General features: G+C 34.9%; 1 protein-coding gene across 7 annotated transcripts in view; it reads right to left on the reverse strand.

Annotated features, from left to right (window-relative positions):
• The window catches only part of mapk10 (mitogen-activated protein kinase 10), a 144,297-nt gene that overhangs the window by 36,056 nt on the left and 90,069 nt on the right, over nt 1-18,172 (reverse strand). For all 7 annotated transcript variants that reach the window (XM_056445807.1, XM_056445808.1, XM_056445811.1 and 4 more), the window contains exons 6-8: nt 16,316-16,454; nt 14,469-14,634; nt 13,777-13,848 (exon numbers count right to left, since the gene is read on the reverse strand). In XM_056445807.1, coding sequence (XP_056301782.1) covers nt 13,777-13,848; nt 14,469-14,634; nt 16,316-16,454 — 377 coding nt within the window. The remainder of the gene's footprint in view (nt 1-13,776; nt 13,849-14,468; nt 14,635-16,315; nt 16,455-18,172) is intronic.

The raw sequence follows: 18,172 nt of genomic DNA on the forward strand, positions 1-18,172 counted from the left end.
TGGTTGGTTGGTTGGTTGGTTGGTTGTCTGAATTACTGATGGATTTATTGTCTGAATGACCGATTGAGTGATGGTTGGTTGTCTGAATGAATGATTGAGTGTTTGTTGATTTGATCGATTGATTGATTGGTTGGTTAATTGATTGGTTGGTATGTTAAATAACTGACTAATTGACTGATTGATTGGTTGTGAGAATGACTGATTGATTGATTGATTGATTGGTTGGTTGTCCGATTGATTGGTTGGCTGAATATTTGAATGACTGATTGAGTGCTTATTGATTGATTGGTTGGTTGGTTGGTTGGTTGGTTCATTGGTTGTCTGAATGTCAGAATAACTGATTGATTGGCTGATTGGTTAAATGATTGGTTGAATGAGTGTCTGGTATTGATTTGGTTGGTATGTTAAATAACTGTTTGATTGATTGATTGATTGATTGATTGGTTGATTGGGTTGTCTGAATGACTGATTGATTGGTTGGGTGAATGACTGATTGATTTGATTGATTGATTGGTCGGTCGGTCGGTCGGTTGGTATGTTGAATAACTGACTGAATGATTGATTCGTTGTCTGAACTCTGAGCTCATGAATGTTTAAGGATTAGGTCCACTGGCGTAGCAGACTGAAGGGAGGGGGGTGGTGGAGGTCATTCCTCACCTCAGCCTTAACGCCGCCTCCAAATAAGTCAACCCTTCTCACCTCGCGCGATCATAAGCACCCCTCGAGTTTCACTTCACGCAATCATAAGCACGCTCCAACCCCCCCTCACCCCCCATGTTTTTCACTTCTGGGGGGGCCCACGAACTTTGCTTTTCGCCAATGACTAAGTCCTGACTGTTATCAGGCTTACAGGCCATGGCTATTATGTTTTAATAATTCACATGCATTTCTAATCACTTCTAGCTGTAAACAAACAATCAAGCCAAGCAAACAATCCTCTTCTCCCTCTGTGAGTGAGATGTTTTCAATGTAATTTTCAAGCAAGTCAGTGACTGCTCCTGTAAGTGCTTGCAGAAGTGCAGACAAGGTCATTCAAACAAACAATTACCAGGCTGTAGACCGTATAAACAAGATCAGATATGGACGTACAGATGACTGACCATGATTAAACGCATTGAGGTGTGTGAGAACATGCTGTAATCACAAAACGACCAACAGTCTGTGCCAGTTGGATTGAATGACATATTATGAGTGATTAAAACATATATATAAACATGTTATTAAATTATTTATTTTTATTTACACTAGTATTTTATACTTACCAAGCATGTATTTATTTGATAAAATACAGTAAAAACAGTAATATTTTTAAATGATTGTAATTGAAATAATGAAATAAAGACTGCTTTCTACTGCTGATTTTCCACTGCTGATCATTATTACTACTTCAGTGTCAGAAATCATTCTAATATTTTAAATTGTTTTATTATGATTATTAAAATTTGTTTTTGATCAAATCCTGATTTTTTTTTTTTTTTTTTTTTTTTGATGAATAGGAGTTTCAATTAACAATTAGTTTGAAATATTTTGTAACATTTAAAAATGTTGTTTTTGATAAGTTATTTTAAAATGAAACAAATGTAATATTTCACAATATTACTGTCCTACTGTATTTTTAATCATAGCATTTTTGCTCACTGTAAAACCCAATACGTTAAGGTAACTCGAACCATTTGAGGAAACCAATAGCAACAAACCATTTAAGTTCATAGACTAATCCTGAGTACTGTGAACTTAATCCATTTGAGTAAATGAAGCAATTTGAGCACAGTAAAACCCGATAAATGAAGAGAACTCAAACCAACTGAGTACTGTAAAACCCAATAAGGCAACACCGTTTGAGGAAACTGATTGCTACAAACCATTTGAGTTAAAAAAAACAACTAATCTATAGGAGTACTGTGAACTTGCTACGTTTAAGCTGAAGTAATGAAGTATTTAATGAACTGAGTTCAAAACTCTTTAGTAGAGTAGAATTAACTTTCATTAAATTAGGAAAAGTTTAAGAAAATAAAATATGCCATATATCAAATATGTTTATATTAGTTTTTTAACCACACAATACCAATGTTTTAACTTAAGAACAGTTAAAAAATTAATAAGTGCTGGGCAAAGATTATTCACAATTAATCGCATCCAAATAAATGTTTGTTTTGACATAATAGGGACATTCAAACGTACATTGTCTGTCCCTAAAATAAAAACACAAATACTGTGAATATAAAGTACTTCATCCCCAAATTTTCTAAAATGAACTGATGGTTGATTTCAGTCAGATTTCTTGTTGTGTAAAGGATTTAACTCATTTATTTGGCTCACATATTTTTTTTCTTTATTAAAAACACTTTACAAATGTACAAACCCTGTCATTGTCCTTAGCCCAATTGAACCTACTTTAATCGTTTTGTAATGCTGAAAACTGTTATTTAGAAAAAATAAAACTTCAGAAATAGCAAAGACAGGATTGTCTCGAGGCACAAGGCTGGGGAAGGTTACAAAAAAAATTCTGCTGCTCTGAAAGTTCCAATGAGCACAGTGGCCTCCATCATCCGTAAGTGGAAGATGTTTGGAACCACCAGGACTCTTCCTAGAGCTGGCCGGCCATCTAAGCTGAGTGATCGAGGGAGAAGGGCCTTAGTCAGGGAGGTGATCAATCACCCGATGTTCACTCTGTCTGAGCTCCGGTGTTCTTCTGTGGAGACATGAGAATCTTACAGGACAACCATCTGTGCAGCAATCCTCCAATTAGGCCTGTATGGTGAAGTGGCCAGACGGAAGCTTATAAGAAACAAAATTCTCTGGTCTGAGACCAAAATTGAACTCTTTTGAATGAATGCCAGGCATTATGTTTGGAGAAAACCAGGCACCGCTTATCAACAGGCTAATACCACCCCTCCAGTGAAGCATGGTGGTGGCACAATCATGCTGTGGGGATGTTTTTCAGCAGCAGGGACTGAAAGACTAGTCAGGATAGAGGGAAAGATGAATACAGCAATGTACAGAGACATCCTGAATAAAAACCCGCTTCAGAGTGCTCTTGACCTCAGACTGGGGCAACGGTTCATCTTCCAGCAGGACAATGACCCAAAGCACACCGCCAAAATATCAATGGAGTGGCTTCACAACAACTCTGTTAATGTCCTTGTGTGGCCCTGCCAGAGCCCATACCTAAATCCTATTGAGCATTTCTGGAGAGATCTGAAAATGGCTGTACACCATGACTTCCCATCCAACGTAATAGAGCTTAAGCTGTACTGCAAAGAGGAATGGGCAAAAATTCCCAACGACAGGTGTGCCAAGCTTGTGGCATCATATTCAGAAAGACTCGAGGCTGTAATTGCTGCCAAAGGTGCATCAACAAAGTATTGAGCGAAGGCTGTGAATACTTATGCAAATGTGATTATTATTATTATTTTTTTATTTTATTTTTTTATAAATTTGCAGCAATTTCAAAAAAAAATTTTTTTCTCATTGTCATTATGGGGTATTGTGTGTAGAATATTGAGGAAATAATTTAATTTAATCCATTTTGGAATAAGGCTGTAACACAAATTGTGGCAAAAGTGCTATGAATACTTTCCGCATGCACTGTATATACATTTATGTGTGGATTTATATAAACAAAATAAATATACAAAGTACACACAAATATTTATATTATCAGTCAACATACTTTTATTTTGGATACAATTTAATTGCAATTAATTTTGCCCAGCACTAAAATTAATATTTATTGAGTGTTATATTTTTGTTTGACATTTGTTGTTATCAGACATTTACAGAATAAAGCAAATATTAACATTTTACCTATAAAAAAAATTCAGGTAATTTTTCATTATAGATTTTGTTAACAAAATTGACACATCTTATTTCATAAATCCGATGTGAACACCTAGCCATTTCTCTCCCCAATCGTATCATTATCACAGAACTGTATCAGTGGGAAATGAGGGCAGATGCACGAGTATCGAGCGAGAGATGGAAAGAGAGACTGCTGGCATTCAGCGCTCTTTTTTTTATTGCCGTTTAAGAGAATGTTTTCCAGCACTAGCTCTGATCCAGATGAACTGAATGGATCCTGAAGACCTTCACAGTCGTCTCTATGGCTGCTTAGCAACAAAAAAAAAAGGGGGGGGGGAATGGAGCCCGGTTCTCCTCATGGAGTCACATGACTGCTTTGGCTCTCCAGGCTTCCCATGATTCCCACAAAGGGGGTCCTGGTTCAAAGGGCCGTCAGGAGCACATTACGTCATCCTGCAGGAACGGGACATTTCAGTCTCCTAAAAACACAAAGCCAGCCCGTATCTCTCTCTCTCTCAACATGATGTTGAAGGAAGCCAAACAATAACAGCTGCCTGGCGGCTTTAGCTCTCCAAATAGCTTCGAAAATCAGGTTACATAGTGAGTCTAATAAAAACAGGGCTGTTTCTGTCAGATTTAGGACTTTTTTCTTTTGTAGTACTACTGTATGGCTACAGCTGTTGATGCTGTACATTTTAATGTGTACTATTTAGCTGTTTTGTTTTGATTTTTCTGAGCAAAATCATACATTTTGATTGTTTTTTACAGAATACAATCATTAAAATGTCATTGGTAACCCTTTAAAATAATGGTCAATTTGGTAATGTATTTATTATCATAAACCAACAATTAGCAATACATTTATAACTGTATTCATTCATCTTTGTTATGGTAAGTTAATGTTATTTAAGTTAAATACCATTACCTGATGTTAACTCACAAGGCATTTACTAATATTAGCAAGCTGAACTTTGTATTTTAATAATGCAATAGTTAATGTTGATCTATGTTTAATAAATGCTTTACAAGATTATTCATACTTCGTTAATGTTAATAAATACATTAACTAAAGTGTTACCATGTCATTTGGTGTAACAACAGTAAAAAAATGGTTTTAACCAAAATTTGGGTCGGATTTGTGCAAACCTAACCATTGGGTTAAAGGATTAGTTCACCTAAACATATAAATTTTGTTACTAATTACTCATCCTCATGTCATTCTAAACGCCTGAGACCTTTTGTTCTTCTTCGGGACACAAATTAAGGTATTTTAGATGAAATCCAAGAGCTCTCTCTCCCTCCCAGTTGTGAGACATTCAAAGGCAAAAACATTTCATAGGACTTCAGTGGTTCAGGTGTAATCATACTAAACTCCATTAACAAAATTATGCATCAAAAAACTGTAAAAACGGCTACAGTGGTCCCTCGGAAATCGCGGGAGTTACGTTCTAAAAAAAACACAATAGGCGAAATCAGCAAAGTAGTCAGCTTAATTTTTTACAATTATTATAATGTTTTAAGGCTGTAAAACCCCTCTCTACACACTTTATACACTTTTCTCAGACAGGCATTAACATTTTCATACTTTTGTCTCATTGAAACGCTTTCAAAATTCAAACTTTTGTAGAAAAAAAGTCCAGTATTATAAAATGAAACCAAAGATCGAAACCATTTGATCTTCATTTATTTATTTCGTAATGGCACCCTACAGCTGTGTAACTTCTACCCTCCTTTTGCATGTTCAGAAGTTCAATCATTTGGGAGAAAACTTGCAAACGTACAGTACAGCACTTCAGAGTCACACTGCTAGCGATCGAAGATTTATGTAAATTTGGCAAGCTGAAAGTGAACCAAGTTATAGTGTGTTATATATAGTTTGTAAAATTATAGTTAAAACATTGAAGTCCATGAAATGTTTTGATTTTTCTTTTCCAGACTTTCGTCTTGTCTATGATGGGTCAGAGAGCTCTAGGATTTCATCTAAAATATCTTTGTATTCTGATGATGATGGTGTCAAGAGACTAGAACATCATGAGGGTGAGTAATAATAACATAATTTTCATAGTAACCCTTTAAATGTCTCAATTTTAGATTCGATGCTTAACCCAACAGCTGGGTTTGTCCATATTTGACGCAAACTTGGGATCAAACAAGGAATGTGAACAAAAAAGAAAGTATTTTGTCAGTCATATTTAGAACAAGTATCCTTAGGAGAATTATTAAAATACTCTGATGATTAAAATCCACATGAACTGGAAGCCGCAACCATTTCTAGAGAAATGGAATATTAAATGAGAAAACAGTGGGCGTGGCTTCTTTTTCTACTGCAAGCTGATTGGATGTAAAAGGCGTTTCATTACCAAAGATTGGGAAAATGGTTTCGGAAATGTTATTACAACCTAACAGAGACCTCCTTTTCACCATTTCTGTTTGTTGTCAAAACTGGCAGTTGGAGGGGCGTGGTTAAGTATGCTAGCCACACCCAATATCTCAGATGTCAACCGAAAACAAAAAGGAAGTCCATTTTTAGATTTAAACTTTAGATTACAAGATGTAGAGATGAACTGTTCACCACAAAACTGGCAATGTGAGCTAAAAAATCTATATGATTAGTTTTAATATTATTTGTACTTTAAGTCAATTATAAGATGGATGGATGGATGGATGGATGGATGGGTGGATATTTTTATATGACATTTTTTATTTTTATTTTACGTATACAAACACATTTAAACTCTCAAAGTTGGCAATTAAACTATGAAAGGAGACAGCAGTGAGGAGCAGAGAACAGACAGAAGGGAAGGATACGATCTGTCCCTGGAAACAGCACAGTTCCTCTTATAACTTCCCCAAAGATACAGCCTACAGACCACATGTCCACTGCACCACACACAACATACAATCAGCATTACATGACAAACACAACATACACCAGACACACCATATACACCAAACTGCAAGTGACACACACACTACATTTTAATGTAATATCCGAATTAAAACAACTTAGAAAGTCAAATGCTCGACTTTTTATGATTCTAGTAGTTGTGCTATTATTAATATGTTAAAATGTATTATTAGCAACTGCAAGGACTCTTCTGCTGGTTTTCACAAAGCTGGTTTCAATGCATGTTCATTTTTTTTCTTGGTAATGCATACTTGCATACTGGCAGTGATTTCTATATATACAGTTGAAGTCAGAATTATTAGCCCCCTTAGATTTTTTTCTTTTTTAAATATTTCCTAAATGATGTTTAACAGAGCAAGGAAATTTTCACAGTGTGTCTGATAATATTTTTTCTTCTGGAGAAAGTCTTATCTGTTTTATTTTGGCTAGAATAAAAGCAGTTTAAATTTTTTTATGAACCATTTTCAGGTCAAAATTATTAGCCCCTTTAAGCTAATTCTTTTTATGACTGTCTTCAAACTACTGTTATACAATAACTAGCCCAATTACCCTAACCTGCCTAGTTAACCTAATTAATCTAGTTAAGCCTTTAAATGTCTCTTTAAGCTGTGTTTTGAAAAATATCTAGTCGAATATTATTTACTGTCATCATGGCAAAGATAAAATAAATCAGTTATTAGAAATGAGTCATTAAAACTATTAAGTTTAGAAATGTGTTGAAGAAATCTTCTCTCCATTAAACAAATTGGGGAAAAATAAACAGGGGGGAAAATAATTCAGGGGGGCTAATAATTCTGACTTCAACTGTTTATAAATTATGCTACCTACATTTTTGCTTCTACCTATGATGATTGAAAACGCTATCTGGCCAAGCGGCTCGACAGATTTATAAAGAGCACTGACTGAGGAAATGAATGTGACATATTTTAAAGATTATCCACCAAAGAGTCGCTCACTTCACTTCACTTATGAACCCGCTCTGGTCCAGTGAGATAATGCAATCCTTCATATTCACACGTTAAATATTCCAATTTATTATTAAAGAAGGAGATTGGAGCCCTCTGTGTTAAAATAATCTAAAGCAGGTTGGCAGAATGTGATACGATCGAAAAGACATTAAGGGGACATTTTTTGTGCCAAAGGCAAAAATGTACATGTACAAAACTGAATGCAAACAAAATTAATATGTTTGTAATATTCTTGAAGTTCACCCTATTACAATAGTATCTGGATACCTTTTTCTGAGCTAAATCATACATTTTGATTGTGATTTACAGAATACACTCACTAAAATGTCATTTGCAACCCTTTAAAATAATGGTTCGTCAGTTAATGCGAGCTAATATATTGACTAATATTAACAAACATTTAGTAATACATTTATAATGGTATTTTTTTATCTTTGTTACTGTTAGTTAATGTTGTTGAAGTTAAATAACATTAGTTCATATTCACACGTTAAATATTCCAATTTATTATTAAAGAAGGAGATGCAGCCTTGATGATGCACTGATGCAATGTCAAACACACTGCACTCAATGGAGCTAGTGACGTCACTGTGAGGGGTAGGGTTAGGGGTGGGGTTAGGTGTGAGCATTAAAAGCATTGAATGCAGCTCAGATTGCACTGCACCAGGTCTGCATCCAGACCCCTCTCCCTCTGTTACGCTATTTCATATGTGACCTGGACCAGACAAAATCTGCATTTATTTGCTATTACTGTTTGCAGAACTTAGAAAAAAAATCTACGGATTTATGGGGAATTATTTTGAGCTGAAAACCCAGAAAAGAATAAATAAATGAATAAATAAATATAAAAAAAACAATTAGAACCGCTTAGTTAGTAAACAAAGCTACAGCAGTTCACTCATATAATACACCTACTGAATTACAGAAAATATTACTTTACATATTGCATTGTACATATTTTTTCTAAACATTTGCAAGCTATTCAATAATATTACTGCACTCAATATAAAATCTGAATAAAATTATATATATTTACGCAGAGACTGAACGATGGGCTCGCAAATCTGTGCAAATCTGCAGAATTTAGATACGACCTTCCATGTACAGTATATAGTGTGCAATATAGGTTTCATAGATCAAAGTTTTAAAGACCAAGTTTCTTAGATCAAAATGCACTATAAATTCCTTTTTTTTTTTTTTGTCTAGCAAAATAAAAAAAATAAAAAAAGATTCTGAAGAGCCAATCGCAAATTGATTTAGTAAAACCAATGCCATTGTTACTGTCCGAAAGACCTTTGGAGCTGGAATTCAGATGTGGAAATGGACATGTGGTTTAAATCTATCACAACTGACTGGACCATCTGATCAATCAGAGTAGAGTTGGCTCAGAAAGTCTGAGGCTGCGTCCAAAAATCGCCTACTACTCAGTAGGTACTGCATTTGAATGTAAATGTACTACTTCACCGTTAAAGTATGTTATATACCAGGAGGGCTCAATCCTGTTCCTGGAGATCTACCTTCCTACAGATTTCAACTCCAACTCTGATCAAACACACCTGCACTAATTAATTAGGACCTGAACAGTACTTGATAATTACAGGCAGGTGTGTTTGATCTGGGTTGGAGTTGAAATCTGCAGGAAGGTAGATCTCCAGGAACAGGGTTGGACACCCCTGTACTTTACAGTATGAATGTGAGTAGTATGAATGGAACTCGAACATACTACATCCACCATTTTGTCGTCGTCACGGGACCTAGCCGCGTCAGTTGCATCGCTTCACTCCCATTCATGAATTCTCTCGCGGTGCATCATGGAATTGCGTAGCATCTATTAGATGCACACTTCAGAATCTCGTTGGAAGTAGTACGTAAGTATCCAGGTATTTCTCGCATAGTGTTTTTTGAATTCTATGAATTCGGACATACTACTCTGCTCGCATACAGTTTTAAGTGTACTATATACATTTATATGGGCAAACTTTTCAAGATGGGTGGTGACCATGGTGGCCATTTTGAAGTCGGCCATCTTGGATCCGACTTTTGTTTTTTCAATAGGAGAGAGTCATGTGACACATCAAACTTATTGGGAATTTCACAAGAAAAACAATGGTGTGCTTGGTTTTAACGTAACTTTATTCTTTCATGAGCCCCCTCACATATACTAATGTGCCACAAACAGGACATTCAAATCACCAACCATTTCCATTTTAATAAAGTGTATCCATATAAATGGCTCACCCTGTAGTATGGGAGAATACAATTTCAGATGCAGCCTGAGTTTAGAGACACCAGCATCCGAACTATCCCCTTTACCAGGGGTTCTCAAACTCCTTGAGGGTTGGTGTCCTGCAAAGTTTAGTTCCAACACCAATCAGACACACCTGGGCTAGCTAATCAAGCTCTTACTAGGCTTTCTAGAAACATCCCTGCAGGTGTGTTGAGACAAGTTGGAGTTAAAATCTGGAGGACACCAAACCTCTAGGACAGAGTTTGAGAACCCCTCCCCATACCCTTAAATAGTGCACTATTTGAAGCAGGAGCCATTTGTAGTGGTGTCTGAAACCATAGTGGATGTTTTTAAGTGAACTCAATCGCTCCCACAATGCACCACAATAACGAGTGTACATCCAATGTACACTCAACAGCTAGAGAATGCTAATAATGCCCTTTGAGAGTTTGTGCGGCAAATTAATTTCTGTGTAGTTTCAACTAGGGAATAGTAAATGAATTCGGATTCTGCCCTAATCTTTGTAGTAAATATTTCAGACACTGTGAGAAAAGAGCTGATACTGCAATGTATATTATGAGAAAATCAAGTGTTTTTTGAGCTTAAATGGATTGAAAGCTTATTGTAGGTGACTATGAATCTTAAACACAGCATAATAAGGGCATTTTAAAACTCTCTGGTAAAGGATTTTTTTAAATTTTTACTAGAGGTATCAACAGCACAGTCAAGTCAATTTAGGCATGTGTTAATGAGTTTTTAAAATGACCCAATTAAGCCAGGCTTGGTCTACAGGATCAATACCTTAATTGCAGTTTGGAGAACAGAAAACAAGCACTGTTTGCCAGTGACTAACTTATCTGTAACTGATATTTAACTCTCTAGGTTTCATTAACATCAGAGAAGTGAAGTTCAAAGTAATGAGTGACTGGAGAGAGAGAGATTGAGACTGAATCATTATTTCACTTGTTTTACTGTCTCTAAATGCCAATTAAAGGAGAACCGCGTCCTATTATAGGATAAATAACTAGACCGTGGTGAGGAGAAAGCATCAGGGCTTGACATCAAACACATCAGACAATGATCCCGCAACATCTTAATGAACAACATCTTCAATATTCAGAGGACTGAAGTGAATGAGAGTGACAATAAGAGATTGAAACAACATTTTAAATGGCACCTAAAAAAAAGGAAAGAAACCAAATGAAGCCTGCAGGTTAGAGAACTACAGCCTAGTCGATTAGTTATGCCTGAACAGATGAACACTGGTCAGGTCAAGTGTCATGTGGACTGCAAAATCATAAAAAGAATTGATATGAGATCCAAAATACATTACTTTATTTAATTATGCATTTATTTTTATTATTAATAAAAATAATTATAGAATAATTATAAAATTTTTAAATATTAATTAAATATAAAATGACTATAAAAGATAAATTATGATAATAAAATATAATTTTAAAGTAATAATAAAGCTTACAAATATGCTGTACACCAGGGTATCAGCTGGGTCTTAAAAGCTACGTTTTAGGCCGTAAAAAGTCTTAAATCTACTAAAATATTGTGTTGTATATCTTACTGTAAATCTTTTTTAACAGGTCTTAATTTTTCTTTGTTCATGTATAGCTACCCAATATGGCCATTAACACCCATACAATTACCAACAATGCATCTCAATAAAACCTTTCATTTAAAAATAGCATTTAATTACTTTTCTTACAGTAACATTTGCTTAAAAGTTCTCCATTTATTTACTGCTGAGGATACTGACCTGGCCTACATTTTTAAAATATTAAATTATTGTTATTGTTGACTGAAGTAACTGACAGCTATGTTTTGTTCTATTCTTTGTAAGAGTTATAGTGTTTGTAAATGGATATATTTGAAAATGAATACAAACATTTTCAAACAAAATTATTATTATTGTATTATTAAATGTATTAGATTTTAATCTTTTTTCGATAGAGCAAGTGAAAATCTTTTCCAACTGGGATATTTGAAAAAAGTCCTTAGCATTTAGCCCTGTATAAGTCTAACGTTTCAGTCATAATAGACTTAAGAAGGTCTTAAAGTCTTAAATTTAACTTGGTGAAACCTGCAGAAACCCCTATGTACTCACATATAGTAATATATACTCAAACTATACTATTTTGTAAAAATACTGTCTTCTATATGTTACTGTAAAAATTATTTTACAATAGTTAAAATAATAATTATTATTATTAAATATAAAAATAAAATGTGTAAGTATTTATTTACTTCTGTACCTAAAAACACGTACCCATTTAAAATTTTATACGATTAAAAACCCACTATTTTTGTGGACAGAAATAAATAAATAAATAAACATATATATATATATATATATATATATATATATATATATATATATATATATATATATATATATATATATATATATATATATATATATAAATATATAAATATATACAGTGCATCCAAAAAGTACATAGCGCTTCACTTTTTACAATTTTTTTTGTGTTACAGCCTTGTTCCAAAATGGAAATGGATTAAATTAATTTATTTCCTCAAAATTACCCTATATTGACAATGTGAAAAAAGACAAATTTATTAAAAATAAAAACCTGAAAAATTACATGTACATAAGTATTCACAGCTTTTGCTCAATACTTTGTTGATGCACTTTTGGCAGCAATTACATCCGCAAGTCTTTTTGAATAGGATGCCACAAGCTTGGCACACCTGTCTTTGGGAATTTTTGCCCATTCCTCTTTGCAGTACCTCTCCAACTCTATTAGGTTGGATGGGAAGTGACAGTGTAAAGCCGTCCAGAGATCCCTCCAGAGATGTTTGATAGGATTTAGGTCTGGGCTCTGACTGGGCCACTCAAGGACATTCACCGAGGCCTGATTTGGTAGATTGCTGCACAGATGGTTGACCTGCTGTAAGGTTCTCCTCTCTCCACAGAAGAACACAGGAGATCAGACAGAGTGACCATTGGGTTATTGATCACCTCCCTGACTAAGGCTCTTCTCCCCCAATCACTCAGCTTAGATGGTGGGCCAGCTCTAGGAAGAGTCCTGGTGGTTCCAAACATCTTATACTTACAGATGATGGACGCCACTGTGCTTATTGGAACTTGCAGAGCAGCAGAATTTTTTCTGTAACCTTCCCCAGCCTTGTGCCTAAGACAATCCTGTCTCGGAGGGCTACAGACAATTCCTTTGTCTTCATACTTGGTTTGCACTTTGACATGCACTGTCAACCCCGGGACCTTATATAGACAGGTGTATGCCTTTTCAAATCATGTCCAATCAACTGACTTTACCACAGGTGAACTCCAATTAAGCTGCTGAAACATCTCAAGAATGATCAGTGGAAACAGAATGTACCTGAGCTCAATTTAGAGCTTCACGGCAAAGCCTGTGAATACTTCTGTACATGTGATTTCTCAGTTTTTTTTTTTTTAATAAATTTGCAACAATTTCATAAAAAATTTTTTCACATTGTCGTTATGGGGTATTGTGTGTAGAATTTTGAGGAAATAAATAAATTTAATCAATTTTGGAATAAGGCTGTAACAAAATTTGTGGCAAAAGTGAAGCGCTATATATGAATACTTTACGGATGGACTGTATTAGTATACAGTATACACAGCATATACAATTATTTTTTCAAAATAGGTTATAAATATTAATGAAAATGAAATTGAGAAAGTCTCTCACAGATGCACATGCGTTTATTTATCAAAATACTGAATTTTAGTATTTTCACTCATACTTGATGCTAATTTTTATATCTTTCACTCATACTTGATGCTAATTTCTCATTGGCTTGTATCATTTATGCCATATAAATCAAGCTAGTTTGCAGCGATTAATGAAGGATACAGTCCCTGCCGGGGAATAGGATTTTGTGGCGCACCATTTCTCCCATGATGCAACCAACTGACCAAATATCCACTGCAGGCACAGAAGCATGACAAGAGAGTAAAAGGAAAGAAAAGGAGAGGTTAGCGTTAGCACAAACAATCATCAGTGATGGAGAGAGAGAAAGACCTAAGTGAGCTGTATCACTTTGGCTAATTATATCTGCCACACATGTAATTAGACAAAACCATTATTCCACAACTGCTCAGATCAAAACAGACCTCCGGAAGGAAATCCATAGCCTGACCTCTAATTTCTTCTCAAACTCTACACACTAATATTTAGCTTTTTAATGAGTTCTAGCAGTGAAAGCTGTTAGTATTTTAGCACGCTAGCAGCAGGTTAGCACAGCATGTAAGTATTAAAGCTTAAATTCTCAAATCAACTCGAAAACTTGAATTCTACTTGAACTACAGTCAATATTTAACCCTCCTATTGAGTTATGTGTCAGAAAATTATCCGTGTAGCATTTTAACAGCAGAAATAACCCATAAACAATGTTTTATTATGTTGAAGTTTGGTGAATTTTTCTAAAATGACCCCAAAATAATAATTAAAAAAAGATTAATTTTCTGTTTTTATATTTTTGTGAAGGCTGTACACATGTAACGTAATTTGATAGTGTTGATCAGTCTCCTATATGCTTGGTTTACCGTTCTCCTTGTAGCCCATGCCCAGAATGACCTCCGGAGCCCTGTAGTACCGCGTCACCACATAGGGGGTCATCATAAAACTAGTTCCAGCAGTTCTTGCCAACCCGAAGTCCAAAATCTTCAGCGTACAGTCGGATTTCACCACAATATTGCTAGGTTTCAAATCCTTAAAGGGAAATAGGGATAAATAACAAACAAGGACATTTAGAGCAAGACTGGGGTGGAAAACTATGGATGATGATGAATTAATTTATGCTGAATTGTTATTTTGGGTGAACTGTTTCTATTAGAACTGCTGATTTCACCAATAGTGGAGAACAAAATTAGAGAACAACCCACAGTACAATTCCCAAAAGTTCAAGGTCACTGCTTATTCCTGTTTAGGGTTATCAGCAATTTTAGGTTAAAGCAGTTTTAGCATATGTTATTACGGATGCACCAATTTAGTTTTTGGCAAACAGAGAAAAATTGGCGAAAAGAATGTTCAGTGCGCTGGTTTCACTTTCCCTTCAGCTGTAGTCATTGCACAAAGTGAAGCGGCTTTCACACTGGACACAAAATGTGCTGCGCTATGAAAACCCATTCATTTCATTACTACCATGCAAAAGCCAGTTTTTTGCTGCATCGACTAAAGCGCACAAGCAGCAAATATTTTAAAATACTTCAATATTCTGCTATGCTGGTATTTTGTTCATGATCCCATGCTTACAAAGTTCGCTTAAATAATGCAGACAAGACATTATATATGTAGAAGTTATTCCTGCTGCATGCAGTAGTGCTACTGCTGTCATGGCAACGCTGGTAAAAAAAAAACTAAGCCTCTCGACTCGTTCACTGTCAACAAAATGTGCTTATTTTATTGACTAGTTAGTATAATCTATGTCATTGCATTACATTTAAAAGGTGTTAAAAATTGTATTATTTAATAAAATAGTAAATAATTATTGTAAAGCATTTTCGATTTCACATTCGGTTTGCGGCCAAGTGCGGTTTTCAGTTTTTCATTGGCATGCAGTCCTATATTTTATGAGTTACGTACTACATACACCAGATGTGCCACTCGACGACATGCCATGCAGCGCCATGCATTTTGTAGTTCTAAACATAGATTTCTATTAGAGTATGCACACCGACGCTGCAAGTTGGCTGTCCGCGGTGCCCAGCTACGACTCAGGACACTGTTCATACTTCTGTCGTGCCTTAAAGCGACATCTGAATTGTTTCATATTAAATTACATTCGAATGTGCACGTATGGTGTGCGATACTTCCAAGTGTCATGTATAAAAAATCTTAAATGCAATATTTAAAAAAAAAACACCAATAAGAGTCATGGTTGATGTATATGGTGTGATTTTTGCCGTCTTATGATCTTGTATGTGGTTTTTAATTATTTTTTCCCCATTGGCAGAATTCTTCTGCAACATGCAGCAGTTCTAATCTCCACTCTGTATTTATATGTACAGTTGAAGTCAGAATTATTAGCCCTCCTGAATTATTATCTCCATTGTATATATATTTTCCCCAATTTCTGTTTAATGGAAAGAATATTTTTTCAACACATTTATAAACATAATAGTTTGATCTGTAGATCGAAAATAAAATATTGCTTAAGGGGGCTAATAATATTGATCTTAAAATAGTTTTTAAAACTAAAAAAACTGCTTTTGTTCTAGCTGAAATAAAACAAATAAGACTTTCTCTAGAAGAAAAAATATTATCAGAAATACTGTGCAAAATTCCTTGCTCTGTTAAACATCATTTGGGAAATATTTGAAAAAGAAAAGAAATCCCAGGAGGGCTAATAATTTTCATTTCAACTATATATGTGCAGGTATATCTCTCTCACCCTGTGGATGATGCCGGCTGAATGCAGGTGTTTGATTCCACACAGCATTTGGTAGAGCAGGTAGGACATTCTCTCATGGTCCAGCTCCATCTGAATGACCTGGCAGAGGTTTGCGTCCATCAGCTCCATGACCAGGTAACTGGCGGGATGAGAAAAAATATCATGGACAATGATATGAATTTTATTGGCTGGATAACAGCAACAGTGACAGTCCTCTTTGAATGTGCCATATTTTATTGGCATGGCTTCATTCATCTCTTTTTAATGCACAATAGAGGCCGCTGTGGATCAATGTGGATCATTATAAGCTCTTATGCAGTGAAAATACTTGCTGTTTGATGACAGTCAGCAAGTCTGTGAATGGGATACTCGATTGTAGTCGATTGTACAGTCAACTCCCTTCTGCTGAGCATTCAGAAGCTGTGGCTGCGCATTTATGGATTAAATGTCATATTTGCTATCTATTTTGTGTTATGAAAAAAAGCTAAACAGAGATCTGACCCATGGTGGCGCAGTGGGTTGCACTGTCGCCTCATAGCAAGAAGGTCAATGGTTCGAGTCTCAGCTGGGTCAGTTGGCATTTCTGTGTGTAGTTTCATATTCTCCTCGTGTTCGTGTGGGCTTCCTGGGTGCTCCGGGCACAAAGACATGTGGTATAGGTGAATTGGGTAAGCTAAATTGTCCATAGTGTATGTTTTTTATTATTTTGTTTGGTGAAAAAAATACTACACAGTTGAACCTTCAGAAATCATATAAAGGTGCTTTGCAAATATATTTTAAAAGTTTAATAAATAATATTAGAAAAATAAAATTGTATAATAATTTTAAGTGATTTGTCTGTATATTTAAAATGATCTGTACCTATATTTATTATTTTTGTTATTTACTATAATAATAATAATAATAATAATAATAATAATAATAATTATTATTATTATTATTATTATTATTAATAATAATAATAATAATAATAATAATAATAATAATAATAAAATTGTAAATATTTTTTTATTTTATTTTTTTTCAATAAAAATAGACTTTTGTTCCACATATTTAAAAAAATATATTTTATTTGATGAAATTATGCATTATAATAAAATGTCTTAATTGAATATTTAAAAATAATAATAACAAAATAAATAATATTTGTATATTTTTTTTAATGATAACAATAATAATAATAATTAGGGTTGGGCAACATCGACCGATTTGCCATTCTACAATGGCTAATGTGAAACACTGCGATGGATGATGGCATCGTCGTTGTAGGCAGCGGTGAATTACTTATTTATGAATAATTAATGAATTCATAACAATTTAATTATTTGTAGCCTGCCGTTTCAACCACCTGACCCACATGGTCTTTGTTTTACCCATAACCAAATCATAAATAAAAAAAAAGATAAGTTACACACAAATTACCACCTGTCAATCACTTTTTCTGCAGGACTTTGGCATGAATAGGCAGAGTGATCTGTATTGTTATAATGGCGTCGACAAACTTGGTAGGTAAAAAAGGTGCCCAACCAACAGGAACCAACAGTATCTGAGGCTAAAATTACAAAGTACAAATGTGAAAGCGTAAGATTGAAGCATTGTACTGACGCTGTGACACGTTACCTGATAGATTCGTTCTGACAAGATTAATTAGCTATCACATTTAACAACTTAAGTGAGACGTGATCCAGCGGTACATCCTTGATAAACTGTCCGACGTGCACTGCTCAAAGCATCCGCTGAGCTGGAGCTGGAGCTCAGACGAGCACATGACAGTGTGGTCATGTGTTGTGCGTTTTCAGGGAGTGGTACTCGTATAGTGTGGACGGAGGGCTGTTCAGAAATGCTAGATAAAACGCC

Source organism: Danio aesculapii, chromosome 21, assembly GCF_903798145.1.
Source record: "Danio aesculapii chromosome 21, fDanAes4.1, whole genome shotgun sequence".
Taxonomy (NCBI): domain Eukaryota; kingdom Metazoa; phylum Chordata; class Actinopteri; order Cypriniformes; family Danionidae; genus Danio; species Danio aesculapii.